Below are 14,714 nucleotides of genomic sequence, written 5' to 3'. Positions count from 1 at the left end.
ATTTCTGAAAAACTGCAGTTCTGTGCTTTGTTGAGGACTGTGCTGCTGGAGGTGGGGTGTCTCAGCACAACAGCTCCTCAGTCTGCTACCTGTGATAACCAGCTGTGAGACAGGCTGCAGGATTCTGCATGTGAAGAGACACATTAGTTATGTGCTTCTACAGAGCAAGGGCTCTGCCTATGTCCCTATTTATGTCCCATAGTACATTTTTCATGGATGACTACATTCTTTTTAGTTAATGAAGTTTTGGACATATCTTTTAGTATTTCTTGGCATTTCTAGGGCTAGTTAATAGTCTATATTTTTTTGTCTCTTTCATGCTACAGTTGTACTGTACAGTATGTACTGTACTACATAGTAGTTGAGCCTGGAGCCAAAAACTGCAGCACTATTAAATTCATAATGAAGTCTAAAGCTCTGAAAGGTTTAAAATTCGTTTGACAAATAATGGTGTGAGAGAAACATAATAGAAAAAAAAAATCTAACTAGTATTACCTATTAAAATACATAAATAATTTGTGAAGGATCTTAAACATAGAACAAATACAAATGTCTTCCTCATACTCTCAAATGGTGAGCAAGTCTGTAGTAGTGACTGGAAGGCTCGGGACATACATTCCAGTTTTGGCTGTGGCTGCTAGTTGCAGGCCACCTTCAGAACTATTTATTAACTATTTAAAATTGGGTTAATATTAAAGCAAATTTTTGCATTAAAAACAAGTAAACAACAAAAGCAACAAAAGACATATACATAATACAGAACTGATGGAAGTAGAAAATCAAATGGAGTAAGTATACCCATAAGTACAGAACCTATTAAAAAAAGGATGTGTTCATGCTGACATGTATGTACAAATTGTAATCCTCTTGTAATCTGCCAGAGCTGTTCCTCAATGTCAAAATATTTCAAAGCATTTTCCTCTGGTTGGTTATTTATTTTTTATGGCATGGATTTAACACAGCATTTTTGTCTTAATTTGCATTATTCAAGCTACTGACTACTAGTATTCCTTGACATTGCTGAAATACTATTCACTCCTCCAACCTAATTGGTAACATGAATCATGTGCAAAATAACAGAGTTTGGGGTTTTAAAGCATCTTAAAATGTCATATATGATTTTTATCAACACCTATAAATTCTGCCATAAATTACTGCTTTATGCCTATTCATTTAATATATTTATATTGCTGCCCTCTAGCAGAGTGTTCACTCTAGCAGTCAACATCTTGGACAATTTGCTGGCTAAAAACCACCAGAAGACACATACATGGACACCTTCCCCCATACCTACGTGTGTGTGTTTGTGTCTGTAACAAAAATACTTATTTATTGCTGAGCAAACATGCATAATAGCTTGTACTGGATCTACTGGTTGAAGATACAGACGGTTGAAGCTCTGACCGTCTGCAAAAGGAGGAGGTAATTCCAGATGTAGAGCAGAGGACACCCAGCTGGAAGCTCTCCCCAGCTGAGGCCCTGTGCCGGGGCATGTCCTGGAATGGCAGCTTCCGAAACCATCAGGCGCAGATCCTTCAGGGCAGGACATCAACATAATCAGCGCTGTCATCAGCTTCTGGGAAGTAATCAAACAAAAAAAGATGTCATTGCAAGGTGCTCTTCTGAAAGGCTGTGGGTGCAGCACAGCCTGTGGCAGGGCAGGTATCAGTAACTCAGTTTGGTTTCTCAGTGTGCTATTGCATGGCCAACGTTTAGGCCCCCTGTCCTATGGACTGGATTCTCCAGGAAAAGGCAAAGCCTTTTCTGAGCCAGCAAGCACAGTTGTAAACAGTTGTATTCACGATTGCCCCTTCTTCCTGAGAAACAGTCAAATGTCAGAAATCATCCATTCTTGCTAAATCAAATCAGTAGCTGAGATATCTGTGACTCTCAAAATGCATCCCTTGTACTGTAAATAAAGACCCAAGAGAAAAGTTCTCATCCCAACTAAAGGAGGAGAGCCTGAAAAATCCTGTTCTCTCTTACACTTCGTAAGATTGGTTACAGTTTTTGAGAAGCCAGGAAAAAGGCAGAAATTCAGTGCTTGGAACTCAAAGTTCCACTATGGAAACCTATTGCTCTTCAAAGAGCTGCCCTCAGAAAAGCTGTTCCTAAGCTAGAAAACAAAGCTCAAATATCTCCAACCACCAGGATCATGACCTCAGTCCCTTGAGGTGTTCCACTGGTTGTGCTGAAGTGCTCAGTCCCATGTGCAGCAAAGCCAGCTGCTGGTGGCACGTGAGGGACGTGCTTGCTTTAGGGAGCACTGCTGTGCTTTGGGCAGTGCCTGTGTTTCAGAGAGCATGACATTTACATAAGCCCCTGCTGTGGACATGTAATAATGCAGCCTGAGAGGGAAGTTTGGAATGCTGTGTAAGTGAAATTTAAATCAAAATTTAATAAAAAAAATTCCAAAGTAGCTTGATTATTTCTAAAAAGCCTCCATATTTATGGAAGCCTAGCTATATTTTGACATTGAAATATAAGGGTTTATTTTCCTCCCTGTGATTCCAGATGAGGACACTGTTCATCTTCAAGAAAAATTCCTATTGCAGGACCAAAAATTTCTAAAAACATATCCATGTTACTGCAATATTTTCTGTCTCCCTGCAACAGCAATGATAAGAAACCATAACAACATTTTTAGAGCAAATGTGGCATATTTGCTGTGTGATACAGGTGACAAGGTAATGTTGATGACATGGGAAATGTGTCTCTGTGGCTTCTCCTCAGCAAGGTTGCTGGGGGTCAGGCCCCAAAACTGCAGCAGTGCACGCTGTGCTGGGGGAGCTTGGCCAGAGCAGTTGCACTGCTCTTATGTGTGAAACCCCAGCAACTGCAGCACAGAGGGGCTGTCTGTCAGAGTCTGAAATAGTTCATGCCTCAAACTTTGATATAAAGTTCTGCTCATTATAACAAAAACTGTATAAAGAAGTTACAACCAAAGAAGCCTCCCTGAAGTTACCCAAACTACTGAGATTAGATAAAGGAAAACCCATTCTTCAATCACCTGAAACAAACAAGTAAACAAGGAAAAGAATGTCAGCAAAACTCATCTGCTGTAATGAGAATCATCTCTGCCGTGCTTCAAGGTGGGGGAGGCCATAGCCATCAGACCCCTTTTCTGGGAGGAGGTTTGTACAGATTTCTCCCCCAGCTGAGGTGGGGGGAGGAAGTTTTGGGGTGTTGTTTGCTGCTCAGGGGCAGTGAAACCATCCTCCCTTACACAAACTGGCTATGGAACCCCCAAACTTGGGAAGGCCACATTCATGGGGCATTCACGTGAGAGGCAGCTGAGAGAGTGCCTTAATCCATCAAAGACTCCCTGAAGTGCCCCCCAGAGTCGTTCCTGAAGCCTTTCGTCACAGGACTGCGCGTGATGCAAAAAGCCCAGAGTCTGTTGAAAGAGACAATGGCAAACTCTCCCTGCCTCAGGGAAGTGCCTGGGTTTTCCTACATAGCCTGAGTGTATATTAAGCCATTGGATTCTGTGCATTCTGGGGAGACCTTCACCACCAAGAAGACCAGCTGAGAGGATCAAAGGAACATTGTTGGGATTCATGGAGTGGTGATATTTTCTGTCACTCTCTTTCTGTCCTCTCCACCTCTTTCTCCTTTCTCTTCTTTATACTCTCCTTTTTCTCTCTCTCCCTCTCATATGTACTATCAAATAAAACCCAAACTATTGTCACTGGCATATGGTCTCATTTGCACCTTAATTTGGGCAGAGGCATTTCTAATAACTTTAATAACTGGATCCTAACACTGCCCCACACCACCATGCTGAGCAGCTGTTGGGCATGAGATGCAAATCACAGGGCAGGGTGAAGACTCCAAAGTTTTGTTTGCATTATGATATCTGTACTTAGCAAAAGGATTTCCCTTACTCCTGGCTGGGGCTCTTGGCACACTCTGCCAGAGGTCATGGAACAGTCTCAGGGTTATTTTGCAGCCCATGGCCTGATGGATGCTGCAGCTCAATGCTGTACAGCAGGAACATGAAGAATGGTGTGAGGGGTACTAGCAAGTTATCAACAGTATCTGCAGTCACACTTCTCCAAACAAGGATGTAAGGATGACATGGGGCTATACAACACAGTCTAAAGCTTTATGAGAACCTCTGTCTTTATTGTATCCATTAGCATAATTCTGTCAGGTAGAAGCATCATGCCCTCATCCTACACCTGGGAGTTGTGAGCATAAATTAGAAGAAGAGCAATAAGAGGCTGAACTCTAGTTCCAAAGCTGTGATCCTGAGCACAAGGCTATATGCTGATCACTTAGTCATGTTTGAATACAAATCACAAGCTGGCTTGCTTGCCTGCCCATCTTAGAACTAACCTGAGTAAGGTTTTGATATAAACATTTCTTAAAACCTGGACTATGAAGGCAAATGACAGCCTCAACTCCCAAGTGCAAGGGCCTGGTATCTTGGCAGAAGCACACTGAGTAAAATTGGTTCTCAGTCTTCTTCAGCCTAAAAGCATCAACATCCATGAACGACAGCTGGAGGCAGCTTTTTTCATCATTGTGTATCTCTAGTGATTTTAGTTTGTACATTTGTGACGGTAAGTAACCTGTGAGCTAAGAATAACCATTTCAGTGAACATAAGAGAGAAGGGAGGATGTAAAACTTCTATCCATGCAAGACAATATTTAGCAAGTATTTCACCACAAACCTGTCAATGCTGTTATCTTAAAAAGCCCACAAAGGCAGAGCTAAGTTTCTCACCATCATAAACATTGTCCATTTCTGACTTGAACCTCTGGCTTCTTTGCAGGGCCTTTGGTTTCTTCACTGGGTAGCGGAGCTTTGTTATCAGTCCTTGATTTGGCTTTTCAAAAGCATATATTAAGTCCTTTAATGTTTTGAAGGTCCTCTCTGGAACACCTTCAGAAGTCTGTAAGGAAAGGATAACAAAATGTGTTTGCAAGTTCCCTTCACCTGGAGTTCCCTAAATGAAAAGAATGATAAGTTGTTTCTTATTTACCAAGAAGCTGTTTTGTAAAAATGTTTGTTGACAAAATATTGCACTGTCCTTAAAACACTAGGGAGACCTGTTTGGAACCATGGTTATGGCATTAAAAGTAACCTCCCTCACCATCTTTTTTTTTTCAAAAAGGACATCAGTTAAATTATTGGTGTAGATGTGTGCTGCAGTGATCCACTACAGCAGAGTGTTGAAGATTGACAGCATTACACACTGTACTCTGGTCTGAGAGAAAAAGTTAGGGATAACATATTTAATTCTCACTTAAAATGCTGTCTTTAAATAACTAGGTGACAAACAGAACTCAAACTTTTACAAAATATCAGCATTGGGAAGCACAGGTCATGTGTAAAAAACTGTTCTTTAGGTGTGGGTTCATCTGACAGGACTGAACTGCTCCTGTGGCTTAGCTCTTCATGGATCTGTGCACAGACTTTACAGTGCTGTGACTTCAGGGCAGTGACAGACAGTGAGCAGCCTACTAGTAGTCATTAAAAGGGAACGGGGCTTTCTCTTAATCTGTTAGCTAACAAAGAAACATGTATTTATTTTCTATAGTTTTCTGCATCTTTCATCTTTCATTCAGCCCTGGATGGACTGGGTGCCAATGCCTGTGGGTACTGGGTCTGGCTGGGATGAGTTAACTTCCTTCACAGCAGCCTACAAAGTGCTGTGCTCTGAATTTGTGACTGAAACACAGCCACCACGTTTTGGCTGTTGCTGAACAGTGCTTGTGCAGCACTAAGGATGTCTTTCTTGCACTTGGTTCCCCTGGGGAGTAGGCTGAGGGTGTGCAAGATGCTGGCTGTCCTATCTCACCCCTCTGACACTGTACTCAGCAATAAAAGCATCAGGAAACGGAGGACATTTGTGGTTATGTGTGTGCTGAGGCCTCACTTTCCAGGAGCTCACTAAATATCTGCCCCCTGATGGGAAGGAGTTGCTAAACTTCCTTGCTTTGCTTGTGTGCACAACTTTGCTTTACCTGTTTACCTATTACACTGTATTTTATCCAGGCCAGGAGTTTCCTCACTTTTGCTCTTTGTGTTCTCTTCCCCCAATCCTGTGCTACTAAGGAGGGAGGGAGTGAGCAGCTGTAGGGGTGCTTAGCTGGTTGGGGCCAGCCTGCTGCACTCTAGAAAGCTCATGTCTGAATCTGGCATTAAAATAAACTGAAACAACCTCTCTTCCACATCAATACATTATTTTAGTCAATTATCTTAGTGAGGCAAAATAACCTGATTTAAAATTTTTAAGAACTGAATTCTTCTTTCACACTATTGGCAAAAATTTGTAAGGAAGAATGGGTTTGAAAAGTCTAAAAATATCTGAGTTACCTGCTGACAAGAATGACAGCATAACCCCAGTAGAGTGGATAAGGTCCAAAACAGAATATTTTTTGTCAGTAAACCATTCTTCTTCATGGGAAATTGGGTCTTTCATGCACAGGCAAAGCCACTAACAAGCAATAAATTACCAGCATATGAGAGCTTGGCGTGTTCTTTATGAAGTGATTTCCTCATACCACTTAAATGCTGCTTAATATTGGCAATCCTCTTGGCTGTGCTAGTACAAGCAGGGGAGTGAGCCAGATTTTAAGTGTCCTTTCACATTTCCTGGGGATTTGGTTGATGCACTTGTTTTACCTGAATAAGCAGCATTAATTGACATTGTCGCTCCAGATGCCTCACAATCACACAGAATTATCGGTTCTTTAAATCAAAAAGATCATTGCAATATCCCAGATCCTTATGAAATGCTGCATGCACTAGCAGTGCTTTCAAGTAGAAAAAGGTAATTAGGAACAGGAGAAAGTAAGAAACAGGAGAAAGTAAGAAAAGTAATAGATATTTCATCAGTGCTATCAAAAAGAAATGGTCAAATGAGAAAACAGCTGGTTAATAAATAATAGAGCCACTTAGATTATAACTAAATTCTATAAACACAAGACTACTTTTTGAGATCATCTACAATAAGAATTGAGTAGAGAGCAAACTTGGAAATATTTTCTATAGTATTGTGTTTATGGATTTTTTTTAATCTATGTTCATAGACTAAAATGATAATAGATTAACACTATCATAGATCTTTGATCATAGATGAATCTAAGATATTTTAATATATGTTTTTTTTTTTAAATCTATGCTCCTTAATGCAATCTTTAGAGATGCAAGGAGAGTTACTCACCTGTATTCTAAAATATCCTTGGTCTTCTCTGAAGATACGGTAAGTGTAGATGAGGCCCTCAAAGCTGTGAAAAAACATTGTATATGTAACACATCACATTAACAAAGTGGACATATCTGTAAACAGTATTGAAGACACGAGAAGTGCAGTAAAATTGAATGAGGCAGAGACAGGAAAGCAAAAGAGAAGAGATCTTAGAGATTACAAAATGAGTGGAGGTTTAATATCTTGAAATACAAGATTACTCTGACCAGGAGTTTCAAAGAACATATGAACTAAGCCTAACACAGGCCTTTAACAAGCATAATTTCATTCCACAAACAGCACTTCTTCTCATCTCTCTCTTATCTTCCTCACTTTTCTAACCTTCATTTTGTATTTCTGTCACAGGAAGGCTGTTGAATTCTTGGAGAGATGTAGGCAGAAAATGGCCTCCAGTCACTAGCACCCAGAAAATGATGGTATGGCTCCTACTTCTGAGAATAATGCTATTCCTTTGCATTTCCCAAGGTTTTAGTGATTGTTATTTTTTATAATAAGCACGTGTTTGAACACTGAGGCTACTGATGTCTTTGGATATATTTTGTCAACAGAAATAAAAGCTTTATCAGATACCACAGTAGCAGCAATTCAGGAGGTGGACTGGAGATCGTGACTGGAGATCAAAAAAGGTGGCAGAGTTGCAAGAAAATATACATCACAAACAAGTGAGGAGGTTGGGTAGAGGTGGGAGCAGCATCTGAAAACAAGTTTTTTTAACTTGTGTGCCAGTTCATCAGGAGGACTTCAGCTGTGACAATGTGAAGTGAACTGTCATGAGAAGGAGAATCTTGGGGCACAAACCTGGCTCAGGGCACTTGCACAAAAGTGAAAGGTTACTAAAAATAAACTACTTTGTTCTGCAAAAAAAGTTACTATGAACTGAAATTAGAATAAGGCTTTCAGTAATAATATGTTTAATTCAAAAAGTGTTATCACGGGGATGCATATTTTGGTTTTTGTCTTCTGGAGATACCTGTGGAAATATATATGTTCCGTGCTGAAAAGTACTTTTACAAATGTGAGTGCTTACAGAGACAGAGAAGTGAGAAAAAGAAATACCAGGAACTGATCATTTTTGAAACTTGTTCTTTACTGATCAACTAAATATTAAAACATTTCTGCCTGGATATTATTCAGATACTTTAATTCTTACTAAATGCACATGAAACTACCACTAAAATGGAAACTTCTGTCTCCTCATTAACTACTAAATGCTTACCAAGAGCAAGTAAAGGGTAAAAATAAACAAAATGTTTGGTCTGGAAGAAAAGCGAGGTGAGAGGGAAAATGGCATATTGAACAGTAAGGAGAACAGTAGCAAAACCAGTAGGTCTGAACTGAAGTGCTGTCAGAGACCTAGGATAATTTTAGATGAAAGAGACAGTGTGCTGCAGAGGAAGAGCCATGCACCTTGCCCAATTAGAGAGATGAATTTGAGCTGGTCACACCATTCTTGCCTCCCAGGTACCTCCACGGGAATGCACTCCCCCCCATATCCCAGCAGAAAAGGACAAGGAAGTTTTTTTGCTGTAGCAAGTGGATCAATGTCTCTGCCCACAGATCAGGTAATTTGAGAAGGGTTTATCAGTTTGCACATAAACCATGTTAGGTGCTAAACAAGGTGTTGAGATGCAATGCTAATTCAAAAGTTGCTTTTGAACATCACTAAGAGTTTCAGTGTTGGTTGCTGCCAGTTTTAGGGCAGTTTGCCTAGTGAACCACTGCCAGGCAGCCCAGTTTCTGGGGCAGTTCTCAGCCAGTGCTCTAATACTATTCCATGTGCTGTTGAACAGGAGCCTTGCTCTGACCTGTGCAAGCCACCCTCTGCGTACCACTGCTGCCGCTCTCACAGTTTAACTATGGCATTTGTTCATGTCAGGATTATAGGCAAATCCACTAAACACTTCAGTTTTTATCAGCTTTTTTTAATCAGCTTTTAACACTAAAACCCACAAAAGCAAACTGGAAAGCATGATTTTTTATGTGCCTGCACAGAATATTGTGGCAGGCAGATGTGACAGGTCAAAGTGTGTCTGCAAGACATCACAAGAAAAATCTGCTTCGCCCTTAAAAAAACAAAGATTAAAGGAAAAGCAACTGTGTTGGTGTGGCCTAACCCAGGTTATAACATTGTCGTTCTTCCTCTGTGTCAGGATCCCCATTTGTCCCCTCTGACAAGGTATACATGTGCCTTCCCTCCCACCTCCCTGCCCTCCCCTCAGCCCCTGCATTGTCTCATTCCACATCATACTGAAAGCAGGTTCCTGTAGCTGCCTTGCTGAGGGCTCTGTTTGTTGCCAACTTGCTATTTCTCTTCCACTCGTTTTGTTATTTTGAAGATCTGCTTTCTTCTACCTGCCAACCCAGTAGTACTCCATTTCTCTCTCTCTTTTTCTCCCCTTTCCATTGATTTGTTTCATAACAAATTCATTTTTAGTGATTGATAAAAATATCATCTCCTATTTGTTCATTAATTAGATGTTAAAAGGTTTTAATGTCACATTCAAATGTATCTGCAACAAGAGTGCAAAACCTCATAGGTTCAAAGACATAGATTCTAGTTTTTAAACTTTGAATGCATTATGAACAGATCAATTATATTTGAAAAGAGTAAAAAGGAAAATAAAAGTGCTATTCCCCACAGAAGAAGAAAATAATAAAATTTTAATTGTAGTAATTAAAGCTTTGTACTAGAAGTAGCAGTTTTCTATGCCCATCTTGTCTGTGGATTTGTCATATAAATTCAGACAGAACTTTGTAATTTTCAGCCTCAGCCTATGATCTTATATCAGGTAAAATTCCTTTGAAACACAAGACTGAGTTTTTATCAGACAGAAAGTCTACAAAGAAGGAAGTGTTTTGTAACATGCCATGAGACTATTCAGTGTCTCAACAGTGCTAAAATGCTGTTTACTCATCATCACAGAGGCAGTTACTTTGAGTAAGGATCTTAGCATATTTTGGCAGGCTGAGTTATTTTCTCTGGGCTGCCCTTACTGTCTGGAGAGAGAGACCAGCATCACCAGACTATAGTTCATTTATCATCTGTTACATAAAATAGCTTTGTGGAAATGCCACCCCTCCATTTGTCACTATAAAGGAAACCTAAAGCAAGCAGCACTACTTGAATACATAGACACACTCCCTTGGAGTCTGTTAATATCAGGGAAGAACTATTAATTTTAGAGAAGATGATTGTTGTCTTTGGATCCAACTGAAAGCTCATAAAAATCAGTACTTACAAAACACAGAGACACAAGGCTCCTTCCACACTCTCACTCTCCCGTATTAAATAGCTGCCATTCTTTTTCTTCTTGCTCAGCAACTCTTCACAGGTTCTTCTTGTTATCTTTCCATGAAAAAATGGGAATTCCATGGACCAAAGAAAACAACGTGTCTTGCCTTTCAAAGCAATACTAGAGCAAGTCAGAAGCCTAGCATGAGAAGAAACCTTATTCCAAAGGCAGCTTCCTGTGGACGTCTGAAGTTGGAGGTGCCAAGGACACACAGGAGTTCATGTGTGTTGTTTACTGAACTGTCCCCAGTGAGGTAGGTTAGCTCTGCAGCTTGACAGCTCATGACTCTGTGGAGGCAGGAAAAGGTTGGTCTACACTGGTCACAGTCCACATCAAAAAGTAAGACACTTTTGTCACATTATACCAGCAGATTTTGGGTTGTGTATCGCACCTCTAGACTATGAAATCGCTAAGTTGACACTGAGGTATAGTTACATTTTGAAGTTAACTTTTATGTTTAAAGTGGCTCAAAGCCCAGCAAATAGGGTCCTATGCTTCAGGAATAAGTCAGGACTGTATAGGAGGATAAAATTACGTAAAAGCACTCTTGTCTTTTTTTCAGGTAATTTTGAAAAGAGAAAATAAGTATTTGTGATATTTTAATCAGCATCAGTCATGAAGCCATAGGATGTGCCAGAAAAAATTTGGCAATTCTCTGTTCATGCAGAGGTTTAAACAAATTTCATCAAAATAAGCTGTAGAAGGACACAAGGTGTTTAATGGAGGAACAGTGTAATATGCAGGGACTGCTGTCATCTTGATCACAGTAAAAAACAGTGAAAAAACCAAGATAAATACTGGTGGAACACTGTAAGGAAAATCAACCATGTTTTACATGCAGCTGTTACATTCGTGTTTTTTCTCTGACAACTTTGTACACACAAAAATCTTATATTAACATTTGTGTGTTTAACTGCAAGTTGATCATGCATGACTCTAAGACCATTTCCAGATGGTATCTTAGTTATTTCAGGAATAAAGTACCTCTAAAAAGGTACTGTTTTGTCTCAAAGAAATGTAGAAACCTAAGGAAAAAAGATATCCCAAGAGAGAAACTGAGAAATGGCAAGTCCAAGGTGATGCTGTTGCTGAGGTCTGTCCTGCAGTGACCACAAGTTACTGGTAAAACAAGCCCTGATCACCAAGGGGATGAACTTGTTTATGTAGTTAGATCCTCCAGTTTCAGCTGTCTGCAGACAGCTGCATTTGGAATAATTTTATCCTCCAATGGGATGGGGATAGTGGTATTGGGAGAGAAATATCCCAGTCTTCTAAGCATCCTTAAGAACAAACATCCTTATGTGACAAAGATTCTCCTTCTTATCAAATGCATTTGTATTTTTCTCAGGTTAAAACTGTTTGTGGCCTTTTTTTCTACACATTGTATAAATAAACATTTTCCATGAGGTATTGTGAGGTGAATGGCTTTTCCAGAAGCCCAGCTCTGCAAATGAAGAGCAGCAACTGCTCAGCACTGTCCTGCTTCAGGCAGGTACTCTGCTTGCATTGGAAGGAAGGTAGATAGGAAACAACTGCAAATTCCTCTTTCAAGAACGTAATAAATAGACGTTCTTCACAATTTTCCCTGAAGGTCTCATTACCTAGGTGCAAAAAATATAAGACAGTAGTTTCGGTAGATCTTGCAGCTCTGAATGTAGAATTTACCTAAAGTGAAACAGCAACCACATGCTACCTGCTGTTGGCTTAGCAGAGTGTTTGTCTGATTTAAAAAATCCTAAGGAGGAGAAAGTGCTTGAGGAGAAATGGGGCTGGGGTCTCCTTCCAGCATAAGTGGCCACCTACTGGCCCAATCACCTTCCTCCTCAGTCAGTCTCCACAGCTCCCTGAGAGCATTCAGGAATTAACATTGTCCTTTTACCTCACCTCACCCGTCTGCAATACTCAAATGGACCCGAGAATAGGATTGAATACTTGATTTTAAAGCAGAAATCATTGAAATATACTTGAGAAAGAGGTCTGGGAGGGAAAAAGGAGAGAGACGGTAAATATGGTCTGGTCAGTCACTAAATATATGCGACTAAATATATGTCACTAAAATGTATGTGTGGGTGTGGGGTTGTGTGTGTATTTGAGGGCTAATCCAGAGCAAAACCACACAAATATACAACAAATATACAACAGGACTTAGAGATCCTAGCCTGGGACATGTGTTGATGGATGCTGTGTAACAACTGGCAGGTGGGGGATTTCCTGGTCACTCACCACAGAGCTGCACCGTGAGCCTCACCACAACTTGTACCACACAGCACTGAATCTTTACAGTGCATGTAGGGGTCACATAACAATATATTTCCATGGGCCTAATGTAACCTAATGTAAACTCTGAGCAAACATTTCCTAACGCAAACATTTCCAGCTTAACAAATCTCACAAGTATTTTTGGCTTACACAAACCTGCATACCCAGGCTGCCTCCTCAGCCAAGTCTGAAGAGTGGTAAGAAATATGACCTGATGATCTTAAGTCTGATTAAATGTATGATAAGAGACTTGGGGAGCTGAAATGGCAGTGATGCTCCAAGGCAGTGGGGCTTGGGTGGTGGAGCCAATTGCACCAGGCTGAGCCCCTGGGAATCTTAGCTACAACAAACCAAGCAATAGCTCTCGGTAATCTGTGCTGAAAGTTATTCTACTCCATTCCGAAATAAAATAGGTTGGTTTTTTTTTATTTCTTATCCACTTAAGGAGATTTCACAGTTCCTAGGATAGCCTCTTGCAGTGACTATCCTTTCAGATGGCAGAGAACAGGGGGGAAACAAAGTTATTTTTCCTGAGAGTCTGTGTCTTGGCCTGATTCTACCATAGCATGGGAAAGAAACAGAGTTTCACTTCCTAAAAATCTTCTGTATATCAAAACAAGCACATCCTTCAGTCAGTCTTGCACTTTCTGAAGTTATTGCAATCACTTCTGAAGGAAGTCTTTTTCCATAAGCCGCCTTTTCTTGCGATTGTTCTCTTTACTTTTCTCTGGCACCACCTTGGCTACTACTTCTATAAAATTTGATAAGTAAGCAAGTGTTTTGATTAGAATAGCAGGATAGTTAGCTACTCTTCCCTTCACAAATAGGTGCTAGAGAAACAAGACGTGCAACATTTTGGCAGCAGTGCTATTGTAAAACATAGCAAGGCTATTTCATAGTGACCCCTCATATTAACAAGCACAGTTGGAGCTCTGGTTCTGCAGTGTCTCCTGCTGCAGCTCCAGCACAGGAAAGCTCTTGACAGTGTCTTCTGTAAGAACAGGAAATCTGGGGAGAAGCTAGGCTGCATGACAACAGTGAGGGTGAGACCTTCAGCGAATCATCAGGCACAGTGTGGGATATTGGGGTTAAATAAAAGCTGTGGTCAAAAGCAAAACTAGTGTGCTTAAACTGTTGTGAGTAAAGCAGGGAGCTGAAGGTCATTTGTTATCTAGCCAGAAAGAAAGAAACAGCCACAACATAAGAAAACTGAAAGTAAGTTGAGTTCTAGCTAAATCTCCTGAAATATGAGCTCTTGTTGAGTTGGGTCTCTGGGCAGTCCCAGTCCTGTGGCTTACTCTATGAACAGAACCAATAATGTTTTTTCAAGAAGAACTGTTACAGCAAAAAATTACATTTAATTTCAATTTACAGCTTTAGCATGATATCTACATCAGGCTGTACTTTTGCAATTTACTGTGCCTGGACACAAAGGGATTTTTAAGTAGTATCTGTTGATGGCAAGATTTACTTGATACTGAAAGAAAAATCACTATGATGTAAATTTAAGAAGAAAATTGAACTAGTGTGTCTGTTACTTAGAGATTGCTGCTACAGCTGTCTGTGGAGCCCCAAGGCATCAGAGCTCTCCCATTAGCTTTTTAACAAAATATAAACCTAGGAGGGAAAACGTGTTTTATAACTCTCTTAACATACTGCCCATTTTTAAAAATACAAGTAAAGAGAAAATGGTACATCAGAATGAAGGTGGTAGTCCAAAATGAACTGAGAATGATAGTTCAAACTTGTCTGTGCTAAAATTTGAATTAAAAAGTTACAGAGCCCAACAATTAAAAAAGGTTTATAAGACATATGAATATGTGTAAGTAGTGGGTTTTGGTCTTAAAAATTATCTAGAATGTTGCTTAAATGTTTACTTAAAGGATAGAGTCATAAAACAATAATTTCCTTCTCACTGGCAACCACATTGTCAGGGTTC

General features: G+C 40.1%; 1 protein-coding gene across 2 annotated transcripts in view; it reads right to left on the bottom strand.

Moving 5' to 3' along the window:
- Positions 1–497: 497 nt before the first annotated feature.
- The window catches only part of SH2D1B (SH2 domain containing 1B), a 43,786-nt gene continuing 29,569 nt past the window's right edge, over positions 498–14,714 (bottom strand). For both annotated transcript variants that reach the window (XM_014269436.3, XM_005490414.4), the window contains exons 4-7: positions 10,463–10,803; positions 7,179–7,242; positions 4,733–4,901; positions 498–1,576 (exon numbers count right to left, since the gene is read on the bottom strand). In XM_014269436.3, the coding sequence (XP_014124911.2) occupies positions 1,536–1,576; positions 4,733–4,901; positions 7,179–7,242; positions 10,463–10,596 (408 nt within the window). In that variant the 5' untranslated portion in view covers positions 10,597–10,803 and the 3' untranslated portion in view covers positions 498–1,535. The remainder of the gene's footprint in view (positions 1,577–4,732; positions 4,902–7,178; positions 7,243–10,462; positions 10,804–14,714) is intronic.

Source organism: Zonotrichia albicollis, chromosome 2 (assembly GCF_047830755.1).
Source record: "Zonotrichia albicollis isolate bZonAlb1 chromosome 2, bZonAlb1.hap1, whole genome shotgun sequence".
Taxonomy (NCBI): domain Eukaryota; kingdom Metazoa; phylum Chordata; class Aves; order Passeriformes; family Passerellidae; genus Zonotrichia; species Zonotrichia albicollis.
Note: the sequence above shows the minus strand (reverse complement) of the source record. Positions and strands in the feature narration are given on the sequence as shown.